This window comes from Clinocottus analis, unplaced genomic scaffold (assembly GCF_023055335.1).
Source record: "Clinocottus analis isolate CAN_PGR_092001 unplaced genomic scaffold, fCliAna1.0.p SCAF_29, whole genome shotgun sequence".
NCBI lineage: Eukaryota > Metazoa > Chordata > Actinopteri > Perciformes > Cottidae > Clinocottus > Clinocottus analis.
The window spans coordinates 2315428-2334544 of NW_027176031.1; the positions used below are offsets into that span (position 1 = coordinate 2315428).

The 19117-nt window shown below is 40.1% G+C and overlaps 1 protein-coding gene across 3 annotated transcripts in view; it reads left to right on the plus strand.

Annotated features, from left to right (window-relative positions):
• nlgn1 (neuroligin 1) overlaps positions 1-19117 on the plus strand; it is a 282136-nt gene that overhangs the window by 84888 nt on the left and 178131 nt on the right. For all 3 annotated transcript variants that reach the window (XM_068593209.1, XM_068593208.1, XM_068593211.1), the window contains one exon: positions 8320-8472. In XM_068593209.1, the coding sequence (XP_068449310.1) occupies positions 8320-8472 (153 nt within the window). The remainder of the gene's footprint in view (positions 1-8319; positions 8473-19117) is intronic.

Here is a 19117-nt window from a genome sequence, read left to right on the forward strand (position 1 = left end):
TCAAACCAACAACCTTAGCATGTAAGGAGTCTAAAACAAAATGAGAATACGGATCAATCAGTAAAATCTGTCTCTCTTGGCCGTGGTTGCCGCAGGGATATGTTGGTTCTCATCACTGCTGGTATGGTTTCCTCCTACAGGGCAAAGTCTGAGCTTAATTCACACACCAGTCTGTAAAGCTAACTGTCTGGTCAAACGCCCGCAGTGGCTGTTAGAAGTCCAAAGCTGCCAAATGACTTGTTTTGTTGCTACACAAAATGTGGCATGCCCAGCACACATGACGGACTTGGCAAAAAAATAAATTGCTATAATTTGGGAAGAGGCTGATTTCAAGTGACATTACTGTCATTATGGTTTCAAGTGATCATCTGGGTTCTCCATTCAAATGCTTTTTGGAGAATAAACAATCAAAACAGCATTTAAACACTCACTTTCTATTGCATTAATTGTGATGGCTCGCTCATTGTGGCTTCTGTCGATCCCATGATTTTCAAATTCCGATGGCTGTGCTTACACAGCAGATTATTCAAATTATAAAAATTTCACAAGGATCTCAGAATAGACGACGGTGCTACAGAGGCAGGACTAATCTCTGATCTCAGAACTAATTGGAGAGTTAATTCTCCGCAGAAGCAGAGTTTTGGTGTTTAACAGACCTAATCCTGGATGGAGCTAATATCACCAGGTCAGATCATGCTAGTAACGTGTAGCAACGTAGAAGCTTAGTTATACTCTATCTTCTACTTACAGTTCATGTTTTATTTGATCATTTATTTCAAAGATGCAACAAATAAAACAGTCTAACTAATTAAATGAACAGTAAGCATTTAATAAATTATTGATATGTACATTATAACACACAATAATAACATACATGTCCAAAAAGGAGACAGGATGATTTGAGCTCATTTATATGAGTCTTAAATTAAACAATAATCCCAATGTTTTTTTAGAGATAAGACTCCACTACTACCACTGTGCTGCTCACAACCCATGTACCCATCCACAGTCACCACACAAAGCTTAAACAATTTCAATTGGTATTAATAAACAAAATACATGATTAGTTCATTTGACGTATTATTATGTTTAGTGTTAAAAAATTTCTCCTTGGAGATTAATAAAGTACTTTTCATTTCATTCATTCAAACATTTCTGCAAACTTTTTTTGGCCTTCAAAAGATCTTTATTGTTTCAAACCATGAACCATAGCTATGTTACCTAAACATAAGCAAATAGTTTTGTTTCATTCACAAACCTAACTACATGTTTATTACTGCGACCGTGTGGTTGTGTGTGACCCGTTGGGATTGAGAATGGCATGTTATTCATAGACCTTCCCATGAGATCCCGTTAGTTTGCTACCTCTTATATCTGTGGACTTCACTCAATGTTTGGAAATATAATACATGATATTTTTTCTGCGCATATGCAGAAAGCCCTGAATCAAAGGTACAATGCTATAAAAGAATACATAAGCATTCCCTACTGTCGTTGCTTTGAAGGCATTTAATCCGAGGTGAGTCATAGGCATATACTTTGGAACAGAAATACTAAAGGAATCCAGAGGATAGTCCCCCAACACTTCAGGACCACAACTTTGCATCGCTCCTGTTGGTATTTAAATGAAATGCTGTTTGAAAGCTAAGCCAATGTGCTTGATTCCATTAATCTCAATAATACAAAAAGATGAACCTTTGCTTAGCTGCCATGAACAAGAAGTCCTTTGAAAAGTCATATTAGGAATAAAATGTCCTTGATAAAACCCTGAGATAGAGCTGTATCCCCTTAAGGCTGCTGGAGAGCGGCTTTAATGGCAGGCAGGAAGTCTTAATAAGGCACCGCTACTGTATAATGTGACGAAGTAAACAGCAATTACATCCAAATAAGACTCACAACCATCCGGATCCCTTTGATCTGTGCCATTACGCTGTTTTTCTGGGAGCTCACACACACACACACACACACACACACACACACACACACACACACACACACACACACACACACACACACACACACACACACACACACACACCAATACGATTAGAGAAGCACACAGATCTTTTCAATGCAATCCCAGCAAGCTTTGAGTATTATCTAAAAAAGGATGCAGGGCAGACAACTAATCCAGTTTAATATGGAAGAAAATATGCTTGAGGATAAAGATGTATATACAAACACACACACACAATGACATAGTCAAACAGTCACACACTCTATTGACCTATTAGGGGCGACTGTGATCAGCTTGGATCCCTCCAGTACCACTTGACCTCTTGTCGCCTTGTAGATGCTCAATGAGGACATCCCCAAACCTCCTGACCCCTTCACAATCTCCTTATACTAAATAAAGTTGGTGTTTGTAATCCTTTTGTGCCAGGAATAGAGATGTAAACAGGAAAATCCCCGAGAGCTGAGGATTTGTCCAAAGCTCTTTCTTTTTTTTCTTCTTTTTTTTGGAGATGTCGTGAACTGCGGTATCTACAAGGCTTATATAGGCCCCTGGTACCTTATATAAAAGATTATATTGCAATACCTGTGAGATATGAATCTTCCCAACACTATGGATGTATTCCTCTGAGTGTGGAGGGCAGAGGAATATGGATTTTGTGAGCATGAGGACAATTCTGAGGCGGGGGAAAAAATGATAGAGGAGAATGTTTCTGATGCATCCAGCCCACAAAGAAGCTCCAGTTGGTGGCGTTTCAGGTGAAGCTCCAACTATTGAGGCTTTACATCAGAGACGGAAGAGTAAAAGTGACACCTCCTATCACTGGGCCTCCTACTCACCAGGGAAAAGATATCAAGTAAGATTTGATTCAAATCAGCCAACATGGAAGGATTTAGGCTAACTAAAACGACAAGTACAAGAAAGCTTAACAACAGATCTGACACCATAAAACACTGAACCCAATGATTTGGTATTGTTGTTGTGTCTCAGTGACTAATAGGGACAACAGTTCATAGTATGGTCCAGTGTTGAGGGTGAACGCTTCAGACACTAAAACAGGCTGTAATGTGATCTTGTCAGGTGACTCCTCATCGTTAATGTACAACCACCCACAGGTCAGTGTGTCTGACAACATCACCTGCAGAGCAACATCATGTTTGTTTCCTTATCTTTCACTTGATTCGGTCTTGTGTCACAATATGAAAATCAACAAAGTATTCAGCCAAGACATTAAAACTCATTTTGTCAACTCTGAGCTACACTTTCTGTACTCTAACACAATAAACTGTGATTAGTCACTAAGGCACTGAAACATGAGACAATAGGGTCATGTTGAAAAATTCCAAAATGACCCTTTAGATTGAATTAATTGCATTTGCAGTAAGGTGCTCTTTTCGAAACTCATGACAACAAGTCCTGAACTTCATCAACAAAACCTCCAGAAGATCCTTGACTGTAAAAGACGGTTTATTAGACAGCTGACTCAGCGGTCCACGTTGACCTACGACCTTAGGTGTATTGCAAAGGCAAACCAGGGACTGTGCTACTTGTGCTACCCTGACTTCTACATTTACTTTCCCTTGCAACTAAATTCTCACTTATGTTTTGATGGAAAACAGTTATTTACAGTTAAAAACACATCGTTAATGTTTTTCAACTAAACAAAATTAAACAAAATAGTTTAGGTTGAGTAAAAACATCCAGGTTTGGCTTAAAATAGATTTGTGTCACAATATTTAAGTTACTGATGTAGAATAAGATAAGTCAAATTGGACTTTTGGGTTCACACAGTCTTCTGGGTGACACCCACCCTTCCTATGATAAGAAATGCCATGGAGATAATAAAAACATATCTTTCTCGTGTGAATTAACTAACTATGCAGTTTTTTGGAAAGTATATTTACATGAAACAAATCTGGGCTTCTGTGTACTGTTCTGTACTGTTGTACTGTAAACCTGAGGTGGATTAAGATATTTGCAAGATGCTAAATGGTAATTACGTTACCCCCATCAACATGAACTCAGCCTTGGAAACAACAGTAATTCAGTCTCCAATTTGGAAGAGGTCACTTGTTAGGATAATATAATCATGGTAATTTTAGGGATTGTAAATGAATGAACAATCTCAACTCACCAAGTCCTCACTAATTATGCCATCAAATCAGCACGTAGATCTGTGAAAATGTAGACCCACTCTAAGGAGTAACTGATTACACAGGAGCATTCCATGAGGAGGCGTCTGAATTGCCGTTCGCCACTGGGACTCATTTTGTTTTCTGTTGCTTTTTCCCCACGTCCCCACGGCTTTGCTCCCTGCAGCGAGAGGCTGAATCCACGATAACAACCTACCTTTGCTCCTTGTGTCTGCTGTTGGTTTGATAAGTCCTCTCCACCGGCACGGGGAGAGGGTACCAGACTTGTTACAACAGCCCAAGGGCATCTCTCAGGGTTCACTCAGAGAAATATGAAGCACCTGGATCTCTTTGATCATAACCTCTTCCTCGAGGAAGCAACGGTCTACTCCATGTTGTCATGGTGCCTTTCCTCTGACAAACTCTACTTCACCCACTCTGAATGGTCGAATCACGTCAAGATTGCATCTCATTTTAGCTCCTCTCAAAACAAGCTTTCATCTCGCTGCTCGCTGTGGAGAAAAACCCTAGAGAACAGTTGGATGTTCCCTCCTGTTTACAAACTCTTGTAATATAAACTGGAATCATTTAAAGTTACTTCAAAAAGAAGAACAAAAGGACATAATTGTATTAAAAATAATCATGAGTGTATTGGATGTTTTACCTCACTTCACGCAAGAGGATGATGGAGCTGCAGTCAGCTGGATGAGGATGGATTGATAAGTTAGGGGAACGGGAGAGTCTGGTTTAGATTGTTTTTATTGTGTTGGCGCTGAGCCTCGCTGTGTCAGCCGATGAGAGATGCCAGGAAACCACACTGAGAGAACGCTTGATTGTATAAGCTTAAAACCTCAAGGTACAGTGTTTTCCATAAACAGCGGGACCGTTCCAGCCAGCCAATTCAGGTAAATCCATCAAATGCTCAAACACTGCCAAGACTATTCTATCCTAACCTCACCTCATTACCGCTGACCTTCAGCCCTGAAGGGAAAGAGGCAGCCCTGCTGGATGTAGCCCGCTGCAGCAGTTATTCATTTATTCATGTATAACCCATAGAGGAAACAGTGACACATCATACAGCTCTGACAGAGTACACAGATACAAGAAACCCTCCCCAATGGTTTTAGAGATTAATACACCATTTATACATATATATATATATATATATATATATATATATATATATATATATATATATATATATATATATATATATATATATATATATATATATATATATAAATATGAATATATTTTGCGTTGAACTAAGCGGCACCCTGTTCTTTCTCATCATCATCATCATCATCGTCAACATAATTTTAACTATTATGGCTGTCAGTATCGCTTGCATCAACTTCATCATCACCACTGGTTGTTGTATCATCCTCAGTTTAATGGTAGTTCATGGCTGCACGGCAGTCCTCATTGCTGACATCATCACGACATTATCAACATCGTTATAAATACCATGGGTTGTCATCAGCAGCAGAAGCAGCATCAATATCATCATCACGGTTGCTGCCTTCATCGACATCGTCATCCAACCCGTTCTCACTCCCAATTCAATATAGACGCCTGGTCAGCGAAGTCTCAGGGTCTTCCACTAACTGGAAAGTAAAAGTCATCATTACACCGAGAGAACAACTGATGTAGAGCAAAGAAGGAGACAGTCCACATAGGGAGCACCGGAGAGGAGGTTGGACAGTTAACTGACACGTTTGACTTTAACTGACACGTTTAACTTTAACTGACATGATGAACTCGAGCACCACGGTTTGAGGTGCACGGCCTCTGAGAGACGGTGATGAATCATCATGGCTGCCACCACCACCATCACACCATCAATGCCAGGGCTGTGACATCAAACATCACCAACATCATTGGTATAATTCATCATCATCATCATCATCATCATCATCATCATCATCATCATCATCATCATCATCAATATTATCATCATCAACATCATCATCAGCAGCAGCATTAATATCAACATTATCATCATTGACATGCTGATGATTTAAGCTTCCCATCCTCCTGCTACACACACACACACACACACACACACACACACACACTCACACACACACACACACACACACACACACACACACACACACACACACACACACACACACACTGCTAGATAATCCCCTGACCTTTTTTGTCAGGACTTTCTGGAAGCCTTCCAGAGGAGAGTTACGATGTGCCACTACATTGTGGCCGTTGCCTGCTGCGACAGAGGGAGCAGAGCAACTAGGAGGGGAAAAAAACAAAAAACACTACAAAGGACAGAGGATGATAGAAGTGATGTAATGAGCTCTGCAACAAAAAAGAGAGACGGAGGGAAGGACAAGCAGAGCACACACACCACGAGAAGAAGGCATTTTACCTAGATGGGCCTCATTTTCATTTCCCGCAAGATTTCTGTTTTCTTTTACCCCATTTCCTTTTTGCCAAATTAGTTTTTTAGGCTGTATATATATTGCATACGCTCTTGGTAAGAAAACAATGTTTGCAGTTGTCCAGTATATAGACACACTGTAACATTTAGTTTCAACCTCTGGTTTCCGCTGCATGATGTCCTGTTTACTCAAAAATGTATCTTATACAACCATTAATCATACACAAGGAAGGCGAGTGAAGGGTCAACCCATCATTTTGTTTTACCTTCCCTATTAATTTAATACTGTCTTTGAATAAGATAAGTCCTGGTTTCATCAAACTCATTGTTTTTTTTGTTATTTACAGTGGAACATTTTTCCTTTATTCAAAAGCATAATTGAGCCATATATCAGTGTTTGCCACAGCGACTGAGTTCCTTCAGAGTTGTCCCTGAGGTGGAGATATTATTATCTGTATCCACTGCTTTGTGAGTACTTAAAACACTCACTGTAGGGACACTCTCTTACTCCCCTAACTGTGCATCTTTTTTACTCTCTTGTCTCAGAGGGCAACGCTTTTCTATTTTCTTGCTTGGTTAATTTTTAATCCCGCCTAGACTCCCTGGTCTCTCCCCGGACCCGAGTTCCTCAGTGGTAAAACATCAGTGGGATAAACGATGTGTGCCGCTGCATGTACTGATGGAGATAGTTAGGAAGGCAGATGAAAAGCCTCGTCTCTGAGATGCAGCAGATGAAAGAGAAAGCTTGTTTTGAACGTGGGTTGCAAGTGGGCCGTTAGATCTCTCCACGTCTCTGCATCCTTTTTGCTCGCGGTCCGGCCCGTATTAGAACCACGTCTGAAGCTGAAGCTTTACACGCAGCCCTCCTTTCTTCCACTCTAATCAGGCAGATGTAACTCCCTTTTATTACGGCTAATTCTGCCGCTAACAGCAGTTTCTCCTTCCCTTGACCTCCTATTTCACAGATGCAGCTGCACATTCACAAACATCCCTATAGTAAAGCAAACACACCTCCAGCTTTCTTTGCGTTATAAGTAATGTCCATATGACAACTCATCATCCAGCGCATATTTTATTTAGCTAGTGTCTAATTACACTGTGATTTATGGAAATTTTATGGAAGCAAGAGCAGTAATTCCAAAGCTGAATCAACATCCTGTCCTTCACATTAGCAAAACACTTCATAATATTCTAAAAGACAAGTGTCCCATTTCGTTGTTAATTCCTCCTGCTGCTAGTAAGAGCTCACATGCATTTGTATTCACCAAGCTGAGGCATAAGTTCCCTACAGCTAAACAACTATGAAGTGCAAACCTGAATTCAAATTAAAGTTTCAATAAAGCAGTGCTTTTTCATACAAAATGCTCCAACCTATGATGCCAAAACATTTTCTTTTTTTAGATTCTCTTCCAAATGAATCACACAGGTTTTATCTCAGCATGGTTTGACAGTTCAGATTGCCACTCTTGCATGTTGACAGTCCATTGCCTGGAGGAAAATTAAAACCCGGCTCTTTAAATATCCTGTTTCATTAACACCTATATGGATTTAAAATGGGCCAATAAATGAATAACATTTTCCAATCACCACAACGATGTCACGGCCTTCATGTTGAAAAAAAGGAGTGGTTTGATGCCTCAAACTAACAAGGTCTCCATGTTAAAAAGCCAGCGTGCCAAGATTACTCAGGAAAATAAAAATAAAAATAAATAAAGAAGTGGCTAAAACCCCCTTAAGTATTGGAATTTCATATCTGGCTGTCACCTTCAATCTGTCATCTAATCAGTCCTTCTGCCTTCTCCACCTCCTCTTCCTCCCCCCTCCTCCAGACATTAGGGAGAGTGGAAGCCCTAAGCCGGTGATGGTTTTCATCCATGGGGGCTCCTACATGGAAGGAACTGGGAATATGTTTGACGGCAGCATCCTGGCCAGCTATGGAAATGTGATTGTCATAACTGTCAACTACCGGCTGGGCATCCTAGGTAAGGAACCTGCTCTATGTTACATTTCACATGTGTGATACTCAACCACTGCTGTCATGTTCTCTCTTTGGCCTTCCTTTTTTGCTGATTCCATTACTTATGCCTTCTATGGATTTCTTTCTTTTTTTTATTCCTTTCTTTCTTCCTTCCTTTGCATCGCCATCTTTTGGTGACTCCACGTGCTGCTGCTGGTATTTTCCAGTGACTTTAGCTTAGCATACGATGATTTCTTTCTTTCTTTTATTACTTTCTTGCTTTCTTCTTCCTCCAGTTGTTTCTTCCATTCATTGTTGGTGATTCCGTAAACTGCCGCTTGTATTCTCTTGTGAGTTCAGCTGAGCACGAACACTAAACTAGGATTCTGTCTTTCCGTGTGCTGTTGCTGGTGATATTCCTGAGAACTCTGTTTGGTGTGATTGTGATTCTTTGACATGAACTTGAGCTCCTGTCTGGTTTCATGGGGTTTTCTCATGTTGGTAACAAGTTCAAACTTGACTTTGTTGACTACAGTTTAGACACATGTACATATAAGCTGAAATCAAATCTGTGATTTGTCCTCTTGTGTGACAGTATAAGGTAATATTGGAAAAAGCAAAGTACACACTTAAAAATAATATATCATCTTTTTTTCTACTCCATTTCTTCTCACTGTCAGTCAAGCAGATTATCATATATATCACACATTTAGTCACACATTTAGTATATATATATATATATATATATATATATATATATATATATATATATATATATATATATATATATATATATTGGGCATAATGCTACTCCCAAATCATTATATCTTTATTTGCCAGATGTTGATCATGATGTTGTGATTTATTATCAGCTTTCATTTGCATGACATACACAGACATGTCCATATTGAGGCTATTGAGGCTCAACATCATGTGTTTCTGTACTGGTACATGTATGTGGTCCAAGAACACAGCTACTGCAGAGCTGACATTTGGACTTTGGGATTTCAGCCTGTTACCGTTCATGTATCTAATCTCCCCGTCTCCTGTCTCCTGTACTACATTTGCCATGGCAATGTCTCCTCTGATCTTCAGTCCCTTTTTTTTCATTTTCCTCCTCATCTATTTTATCTTTTCTCATCAGTCTAATTCCTAATACCTTTCCCCCAGTGTGAGGATGTTACCCAGAGGGCAGTGATATATTGCGACACATGACGTAAACAAAGGTTTGCAGCCTCCGTCCGAAATGAGATTGTGCTGTCATTTGTTTGGATGGAAAGAACTGATTCCATTTCCACGTTGTTTTGGTTTCTGGGCTTTTCCTTTCTATCTTATTAAACTATACCAGAATAAAGATAAAGGGCAATATCCACCTTTCACTCATGTGGAATACCTTTTGTCTGGGGTGTGTGTGTGTGTGTGTGTGTGTGTGTGTGTGTGTGTGTGTGTGTGTGTGTGTGTGTGTGTGTGTGTGTGTGTGTGAATGAATAATGAACATCCAGGCTTTAAAGCGATCCTTTGAGATGTGGATCACAGGCACAGCACACACAGTGTTAATGGTGTCTGCATTGTCTTTGTGCCCTTTTATACTCACATTAGACTATATGATTGTTTCTATAGACATTTACTTACATTAACATGAATGAACAACAATTTAAAAATTAATTGTTATTAATCAACCAAAGCTGGTTTCAGCTTTTGATGTGTCAATGCTAGTTGTCTGTGTTTGATCTGTATACATTGAATAACATTTGACAACAGAAGTCATTTTTACTTCTTTGTCACATTTCACTGGGTGACTAATGAATTGCAGCCAGTTCTGTTGTGAACTGAATTGTCAGTGCCAATTTCACCTTCTTTGTATGTATTAAAGCTGCAGTGTTTCCTAAAAATGTTGTTCCAATACAACAAAACTGCTTGGAAATTACTGTTGAGGAAAAGGTATTTTGTCTTGGAATTTATGTAGCTTTTTCACATTTTAAATGAGTCCATGGTTCATGTGTTGTATGTATCAAAAACACAGGGCCGCTGTTATCCAGTGTGAATAAATTACTTTAGTTGCCTAAAGATTACCAAGTAGTAGTCTTGTTACAAACACTTTTACATTTTTTTTCCTGTTAAAAACAGTGTAAAACTGTGACCTAGTCTGGAAGAAAAATCACTTTCAAAAACATATTTGAAAGTGCAGATTAGTTTTATGGAAACATCTTTTTTTTCATCGTTTAAGACAGTTGAGTGGAAAACAGCCCAAAATACAAGAAAAGTAAAGGCAAAATCAATTCCATCTTTTAATTATGTTGGCCATGCCAGGATCCTCAGGTCCATGAATCTGCACTCTCTGTTACTGATGTGTGAGCTCTTAACTGCTGCAGGCCTCGTGGTTTTGAGGGAAACTGTATCCCTGCTGGTTAACACGAGGCCCCGCTGTTTGCGCTAAGATTAGACTCTGTGTTTGTGTTTACCCCCCTGGCAATGGACAAAAGTATACGGCTTTACCTCACCAAACGTGATGTGTGTATGCATGTGTATGTGAGTGACATGGAGAGAGTGTGTACTCAGTGCTCAGTGTACGACTCATAACCGCTGGGCTCCACTCTTTAGTAAATATTTGAGTTCAGTAAGTAGCTCCACTGCCAGAAATACCCATTATAACAAGCCACCAAGTCCATTATGGAGTAGAGTATTAGTGGGGGTGGAAGGGTTAATTATGACTGTGGTAATTCTGTGTATTACTGTGTTAATTCACATGCGAAAATGCAAACTTAATGCCTGGCTTTAGAAAAGATTGATTATGTGAGTTGTTCTCCATTCGGTACACACAAAGAACATATGAATAGTGTAATGTTGATTGAATTAGTTAATTTGCTTAACTGTTCAGTTCATTGAGTATTTGGCCTTAACATGAAGCCACCACACCCCATTTTGCAGAGGACCCAAGAGTGTTTTGTATGACTCAGAGTTTGCTAACTACTTTTACACTCAACAAACAAACACATACATTTAGAGAATGACCCTGGATGAGGTAAACCTCTCTGATTGCCCTACCCCTACCGTGGACAGATGTCATGCTTCCTAAAGGCCTGTAGGGGCAGACCAGGGCTGACCGTGCATGAGAAAGAATGAAGGCATATCCGATTCACAAGGAGCCCCGAGGTATTGAACATCCTCGACTAAAAGACTTGAAAGCAGCGTAGCAGTGTCAACTCCTTCCTTCATTAATAACGTTGAACCGTCTCACAGATTCATAATTATGTCCCTGAGCCGGCCAGGTAGCCTCCATTGGTCAAGACGTGCGGTTGACCTTACCCAGCCAGCCGCTGCAGCACCTGTTCGCTTGGAGATGCTGCTCTGCTGACAGAATGCCCGACTCCAGCACCGGTGATTTTGTTCTCCTTGGCTTAGTCGGTGTTTGCGTGTCTGTGAGAGTGAGCACTTTGCAGGAAGTCATTAGTGGCTTTAAAAATGCAGTGCTGCTGACGCAAAGCTGTATTTATCGTTCAGGGCCTTGGCTACAATGGATTTGGCCACAGGGCACGTATATAGTATGCTACTGCCAGTGTCCACTGGTGTGTATGAACGTGTGTGTATAATGCATGGTGGGGCGTTGAGAGAACACTTTATAGTGCTGTCAATGTGTCATTATTTAAGGGTGGCAAGTATACATTGTCTTTTTTATCGCACTCCTAATATAACGGGATGATCAGCTGTAGAGTTGGTTTTGTTTTATTCAACAATTGAACTACTAAAGAAACTAAGTGACCCACTGAGTTAATTTGCTTAACCACACCTCTGTTTACACAAAGTGTTCTTCTGAGAGAAACCAGAACAGTTTTATTATAAGACTTGACCCAAGCAGCTAGCTATCCAATGCTCGGTCCCCAATGAGCAGAACATAATACTGACTGTGGAACAAAGTGTAGAACTGAGTTGTTGGCAACCTGCAGTTCTGAAAAGTGAAGTCAATGCTGAAGTGCCTTAAGCTTTCCTTCAAATGATCTTCCGGGGACGACTCCTCTGGTGGTTTAGAGAAGTCAAATTACATGCATCCATCCATCCATTATCTGGATAATGCAGCGGGGCGCTAGAGCCAATTCCAGCTGTCAATGGGCGAAGGCAGGGTACATCCTGGACAAGTCGCCAGTTCATCACAGGGCAGACATATAGACAGACAACCATTCACGCTCACGTTCACACCCATGTCAAATTACATGGACGTCTAAATAATGATAGTCAGGTCGCTACCACAGTGTTGTCTGAGAGTTGTCTGTGTTTTCATTTTAGAACTTTAACCTTTTGACAGTGTGTTTTCACGTCATTTTCGTTGTCTTAAAATGTCTTATTCAGCTTCACTTAGTTTCACCCTCTCTTGTCACTTATGGTTGCAAAGAAAAGACGAAAATAACAATTCTAAACGCCAAGGCTTCAAAACGTAGTCCACAAACAAATGGGTGACATCACTGTGACTACTTCCACGTCCTATTTATAGTCTAACAGTTAATGGCAGTATAATATCCGGTCAATCCAAATAAGAATGCGTCCTGCTCCACAACGCAACATAGTGGTTGTTTGCAACAGCCAATACCTGAAACCAATACATACACAACGTGTTTGTTGCACCTCTAAACAGCAGACTGTGCCTTTAAGGCCCTTACAGTGTTGAGTTTGTTCGGCCCAGCCAAAACCTTTAATCATGCTGATTGATGAGGTGCATTTCCCTGACTCAAACCTTCTCCAAATACCCCTTCCATTCCATCCATACATCAGCCATTCAGCCAATTTATCAAGCCTCTGATTGTTTTAAGATATACCTGGCCAGTAAAATATCCATTTCACTGCATGGGTACTGCTTCTCTAACTCTGCCCCACTGTCAGCACCACGATCACGTCCTAGCAGTTCAGGCCTAAGAAACGGCGGGGCAGGAAAAGGTCCAGCAAGCAGCTGGAGGCCCAAAACAGCATTCAAGCAGAGCGGCAGGCTTAAATGTAATTTAATTTATATGCCAGTTGCAAATTATTAATGAATTATATTTTTATGTTGAGTTCTTATGTATGTACTTGTGGATATTATTATGATTGTATGATTAGTTTAAAAGAAGTATGAACCAGATTAAAACAAAAATACCCAAAACATTTTGGGAAAACTATTGATGATTATTTATTTTTCCATGTTGGTCCACATTCTAAGACATTCCATAAGATGTATATATATATATATATATATATATATATATATATATATATATATATATATATATATATATATATATATATATATATATTTAGCATGCAGGACACTATGAAACAAACAGGCATCAGTATCCCAATTAAGATTGTGTGTGTTTGCTTGAGGAGCATTTCCTCAAATGCGAGCAGTATCCCAAATGTTTACCTTTCCCAAACATTATGCTCTCTGTCTCATATATCTTCTTTCCCCTTCTCCCTCAACATTAATTGGGCATTCTCTTTCCCATTTAGTTTTTGTCCTGCTGGCTAAATGCTGAGGACTATTATTTCCAGGCTTATTAATTTCTTTCTCCCTCGAACAAATCCCCCAATGATTTGGGTTCATTACTCTTTCTGCTGTCCCTCCTCCACCCTACCAGCCTTCTCTGCAGCCTTCTTTGCTTCTTTGCTTTCTAACTAGTGGTCCCGGCACATGCTTGTTCATAAACCTATTGGCTGCTTCTGACAAAGTGCTTCACTTGAGTCTTTATTAGTGCCTAACGATTACTTACTTTACCTCCAAACATCTTGCATTGTATTATTATTATTTATCCTTGTACCATTATTGAGATATTTATTAAGTTAAGCAGATGAATACAGAATTTTCCAAAGTTGTGCCCGTGCTTACACAATGTAAAGACTACAGCGCTTATTTGTGAAGATACTGTTCACTCAGACAATTGGCGGGCTATATTGCCCACTATAATGCATTTTATTTATGGCAGATGTGGCAAGAAAATAGCTAGTTGTCAGAGGAGTAATTGAGCTCAAACTTGAAGGGTTTCTGGTAACTGGAAGGACCAGTTTGTGGAACGAATGAATGCATGTAATAGTGCATAATCACTTAAAACCTAGCATAGCCCTTCATAGCAACATGAGGAGCGTGTCCTCTTCACAAGGTCCATGTTACACTCATGTTTCTACAGAAACCCAGAACGACAAACCAAACACTGCTCTATAGCAACAACTCTCAACATTTTGTAACCTAAAGTCCACCTCTGACGGTAAAAGGGTGGTGTTCAGGTTTGAGCATTCAGTTGGCTCCTGATCATATCAATATAATACACCAACTTGTTCAATCTCGTCAGTATATATCTTATCCTGAAGCAACCTTCATAGTAACACTGCTGTGAAATGACAATTGAAATTCATTTTGTATACTAAAACATTTTTATCATTGAGGCTTGGCTGTGTTGTTATGTTTCTGTTTTTGCACCAACGAATGCAATGTTGACGAGCTCTAAAATAGTGTGTGTGCATGTGTGTGTGTGTGTGTGTGTGTGTGTGTGTGTGTGTGTGTGTGTGTGTGTGTGTGTGTGTGTGTGTTTTAATGTATCATCAGCATTGCCATGCGGCTTGCATGTTTCCTCCTGTAAATTAGCCGAGTGAAGCTCAGACATTTCATCAGCTATTTTAGGGCAGAGGGAGCTTTGATCAGTGGACATGGTGCACTGAGACATGCTGTACTCTGTGCTGCAATATTTACCACTTCCACTGTCCTGCCATGCCAAGATCCCACTATTGCTGGGAAGAAATACATTTCCTTGTATATTTATTGTATATGATATGTATTCCTCTGTGTACAGTATGTCTAATAATCACAGCCAGACTCAATTCAGATATGACCCTATGCAACTGCCTGCTACATATGGAGTGCCTGATATAACCTGATTAATAGCGTGCATGATATAATCTGGTTATTACAATAAAGTACCCACTAATGAGCTGTTTGAGTTTGACATGTTGCAGTAGAGCCAAACAAAAACAGATAACATGATTAGAAATTACAGCTTTCCATCAGATCTATTGGGAAATTTGACCAAACGTGCACTATGATTAGCATGCAGTCTGCTCCAGTCAGTATATATCATTATTTATTACAGATTGTTTTTTTCTACACTGGATGGTGGGAATATTAACTTTATTTAGCTTGTGAATGCTACTACATACTATTTGTTATCAACAGTCAGTTTTTCAGATGAAATATACTTATGTTTAAACCTTGGTGAGAATCAAATTTTGCCCCTGTGATAATCTGTAATGTTTTGGGTATATAGTGTTATTCAGATATTGCAGCTAAAATGTGGATAAGTTGTTAGCTGATAGCAGGTTTATTACACATCTTTACAACGTATATAAGTTACCCGGCACACGTTATGGCGTTGTAGTCTCTTGGCCATTGTGTGGTTCTCTCTTTTAGCCATTGCTTGGTTTGTTTGTGTCTTGCCCATTTGGCAAAGTGTTCTTTGGCATAAGGATCCATTCAGTGAGTGGAATACAATACCAGCAGAAGCTATGCGATGCGATGCTATGCTATGCTAATAGTGATCTGGCACTTTGGATGTTGGCATGGCGAGGGTCACAGCAGCTCTGCCGATGCATCCGGGATCGGATTAATCTGGCCAAGGCCGGGACAACAGATGACCATCTGGGCACGCTCCACAGCTCCAGGCATCTGTGGCCATAACTTTCGCCACATCCCACGAGCCCACCATTATGCACACAATGACACGCATGATAGTCATGTAGCATGTGATACATGTGATACAACCCACTGTCTGGTTCCAATACAACATCTTTTAAAGGATGATTTTCAGTCAATCAATGCACATACATGTTTTGCTGTTTTCATTCAGCCATCTGCCAGTGCTCTTAACCCTCCGGCTGCAGAACATGCAGATGCAGTGTTTAAGCTTTTCTGTAGAAATTTATATTTAAACCAAATCCAAAAACCTTCTAGCTTTACTAGCCCATTTGGTTTAAAGGCAAGCATGGACGTTTATTAAGTCAAGATGGATGATATGTTCTGACAGTGGCTGATGGCTTTGGAAAAAGTAGTTTGACCTTGAGTTCAAGATTCAAGATTCAAGATGTTTTTACTGTCATATGCATAGATAACCGATAGTTATTCTATACAATTAAAAGCTTATTTTGTTCCGTCCTCCCAACACAGACTTACAAAAAAATGGAGCACAAAATATACAGTATATAACAGTATTGCACAAAATATTATAATAGTATTGCTACGATAAATATAATAATAGTATTTCTATGATAAATATGATAATAGTATTGCTCATTGTATCTTTATTCAATGAAATTCAATTCAGTTCATTTTGTATAACCCAAAATCACAAATACAAGATTTGCCTCAAAGGGCTTTACAACCTGTACACATGACATCTTGTCCCAGGACCTCACATCGGATCAGGAAAAACTCCAGCAAATAAAGAAAGTAAAAACCCTTTTACAGGGAAACAAAAGGGAAGAAACCTGAGGGAGAGCAACAGAGGAGGATCCCTCTCCCCAGATAGACGGAAGCAATAGATGTCATGTGACCAGAATGAGCAACGTAACAGAGTTTATACACTATGCATTACTACAACATTGCAATTTCTCGAAACGTTCATGTGTTGATGGTATTTTGGAAGGACACTCTTGGGGTTGCGAGGGTTGAAATCATTGAAATCTTCCGTCCAGGTGTCCAGTCCCTTGTTTACTGATGACATCATGCAGTAGCCCCAATGCTGTTGCGGAGTCCGCTCGTGGCAGGATGTAAAGTGCCAGTATAAACACTGCACTAAACTCCCTTGTTTTAATCTGTAGTTAGAATGACCAAAAGTTGATTACATGGATAATATAATTCCAAATCCTGCCAGACTCTGGACGCTGTGCGAGACCAAAGTGGGCAAATAAAAGCAGCCAATGGACAAACTGCATGAGCATGCATTCTATCTGATCTAACAAAGTACTCTCCTTCCTATCCTCATTTGCCTTGTTTTACTGGAATGACTTCTCTTTATCCATCCTTGTCCTGCTATGAAATGACTTGAATACTAAAAATACTAACACCACCTATACTAACTGAAGAAATCATTCTCTACTAAAACATACTAACTAAAGTGCAGAATGTGCATACAACTGAGGTTACTTTTGTTTTGTTTCTTTCTACTCATCTAACTTCCACGGCCTGCCTTGTAATGTCTGTAAACTCATACAGCTTGATTAGGAAAGTCATTGTATATTAAAATTCAACAAACCAACATGACAAACAGAGTTGCTGTTCATAGTATGTCTGCATTTTGTATTGGCATTATCCAGTCATGAGGCAGTATGAGCGTTCAGACTAAGTCCAGTTTAATAACCGCCTTTCCTTGTGTTGCTCTTCTTTACATATTCATATCCTCTGCATGTATTTCTTCAACTTTCCCTCCAGCTAATCAATAATGAAACCATTTTATTGTTTTAATTGAAAGTTGAGTTACAAGTTCACTATTAATAATGGAGTTTGTGTGATTTTTCTAATGATATGTTGTATGTCTTACCGCCCTCCACCCACACACCACCAAATAAAATAAAAAGCCATCCCCTTATTATGTTTTATAAGGAAAGGGAAATGACACAATACATGTGGAAGAATACCCACACAGTTTTTCTATTGACCCGGTGGGGGGATAGGGGATATCCCAGCATGCACTGGGTATAAAGTAGAGTGCACCCTGGAGAGGATGCTTGTCCTATCACTTCATAATTTCAGCCAACAGGTGAATTACATTTCTCAACCTCCCATGGTTCTTGTGATTGGCCACCAAGTTGGTTTCCTGAGCCGAGCGGGGTCACTTTAATTCAGCTCTGTGGTTCTGTCTCAATTACAGTCTTGTACTAATGCTACAATTGGCCTGATGGGGGTCATATAAGTCAGCTGATTGGCTAGAGATTGGATAGAAGCTGATTGGTGGGCAGGGGATCAGGGGGCAGATGGAGAGATGGGTTGAGAAGCTAAATGAGATTACATCCCTCCACACTGAGGTATTACGAGGCGCCTCACTGTATGTGTGTGTACACAGAGCCCCCTGCGGCTGTGTTATTTATTGATCAAAGCTTTGGCCTCTGCTTGCGTGTAAATGCATGTAGGAGCATGAGTGTGTGCGTGTGTGCGTATATGCCCGCCTGTGTGAGTGCAATGGGGCTAATGCAGCAGATGGACACGTGTAGCAGAAGGATCAAAGCATGTGGTGTGTAACGCCTCTGATCGCTGCAAACTACATAATGTAGGAAAGTGGACCAGTCAGTGAGCACCTGTCTGATATGTGTGATGATATTTTAAAAACTTAATTGTATTCCCCACACAGTTAACTGTCTGGCTCTCTTCTGTTCTCTGGTTTGGATTTGATAAGATCAGATTCTCAGGCTGTCAGCTTCTCTGCAGACCACTGAGGAACCCGCCATATTATCTGCCGGCACCAAATAAAACCGCCAACAAGCAATAAAGAAGACAGAGAGACCGAGGAAGAGAACGATGAGGAGAAAATGTGATTTAAGACTCCACGGGGGTCGTCCGCCCTGCACGACACAAGCCATCTGATTGGTTATCAGCACGAGCCACAAATCTGCCGTCGCCATATTTTTAGAGGTCAGGATGGAGCGTCTCTTTGAGATGCCAGGCA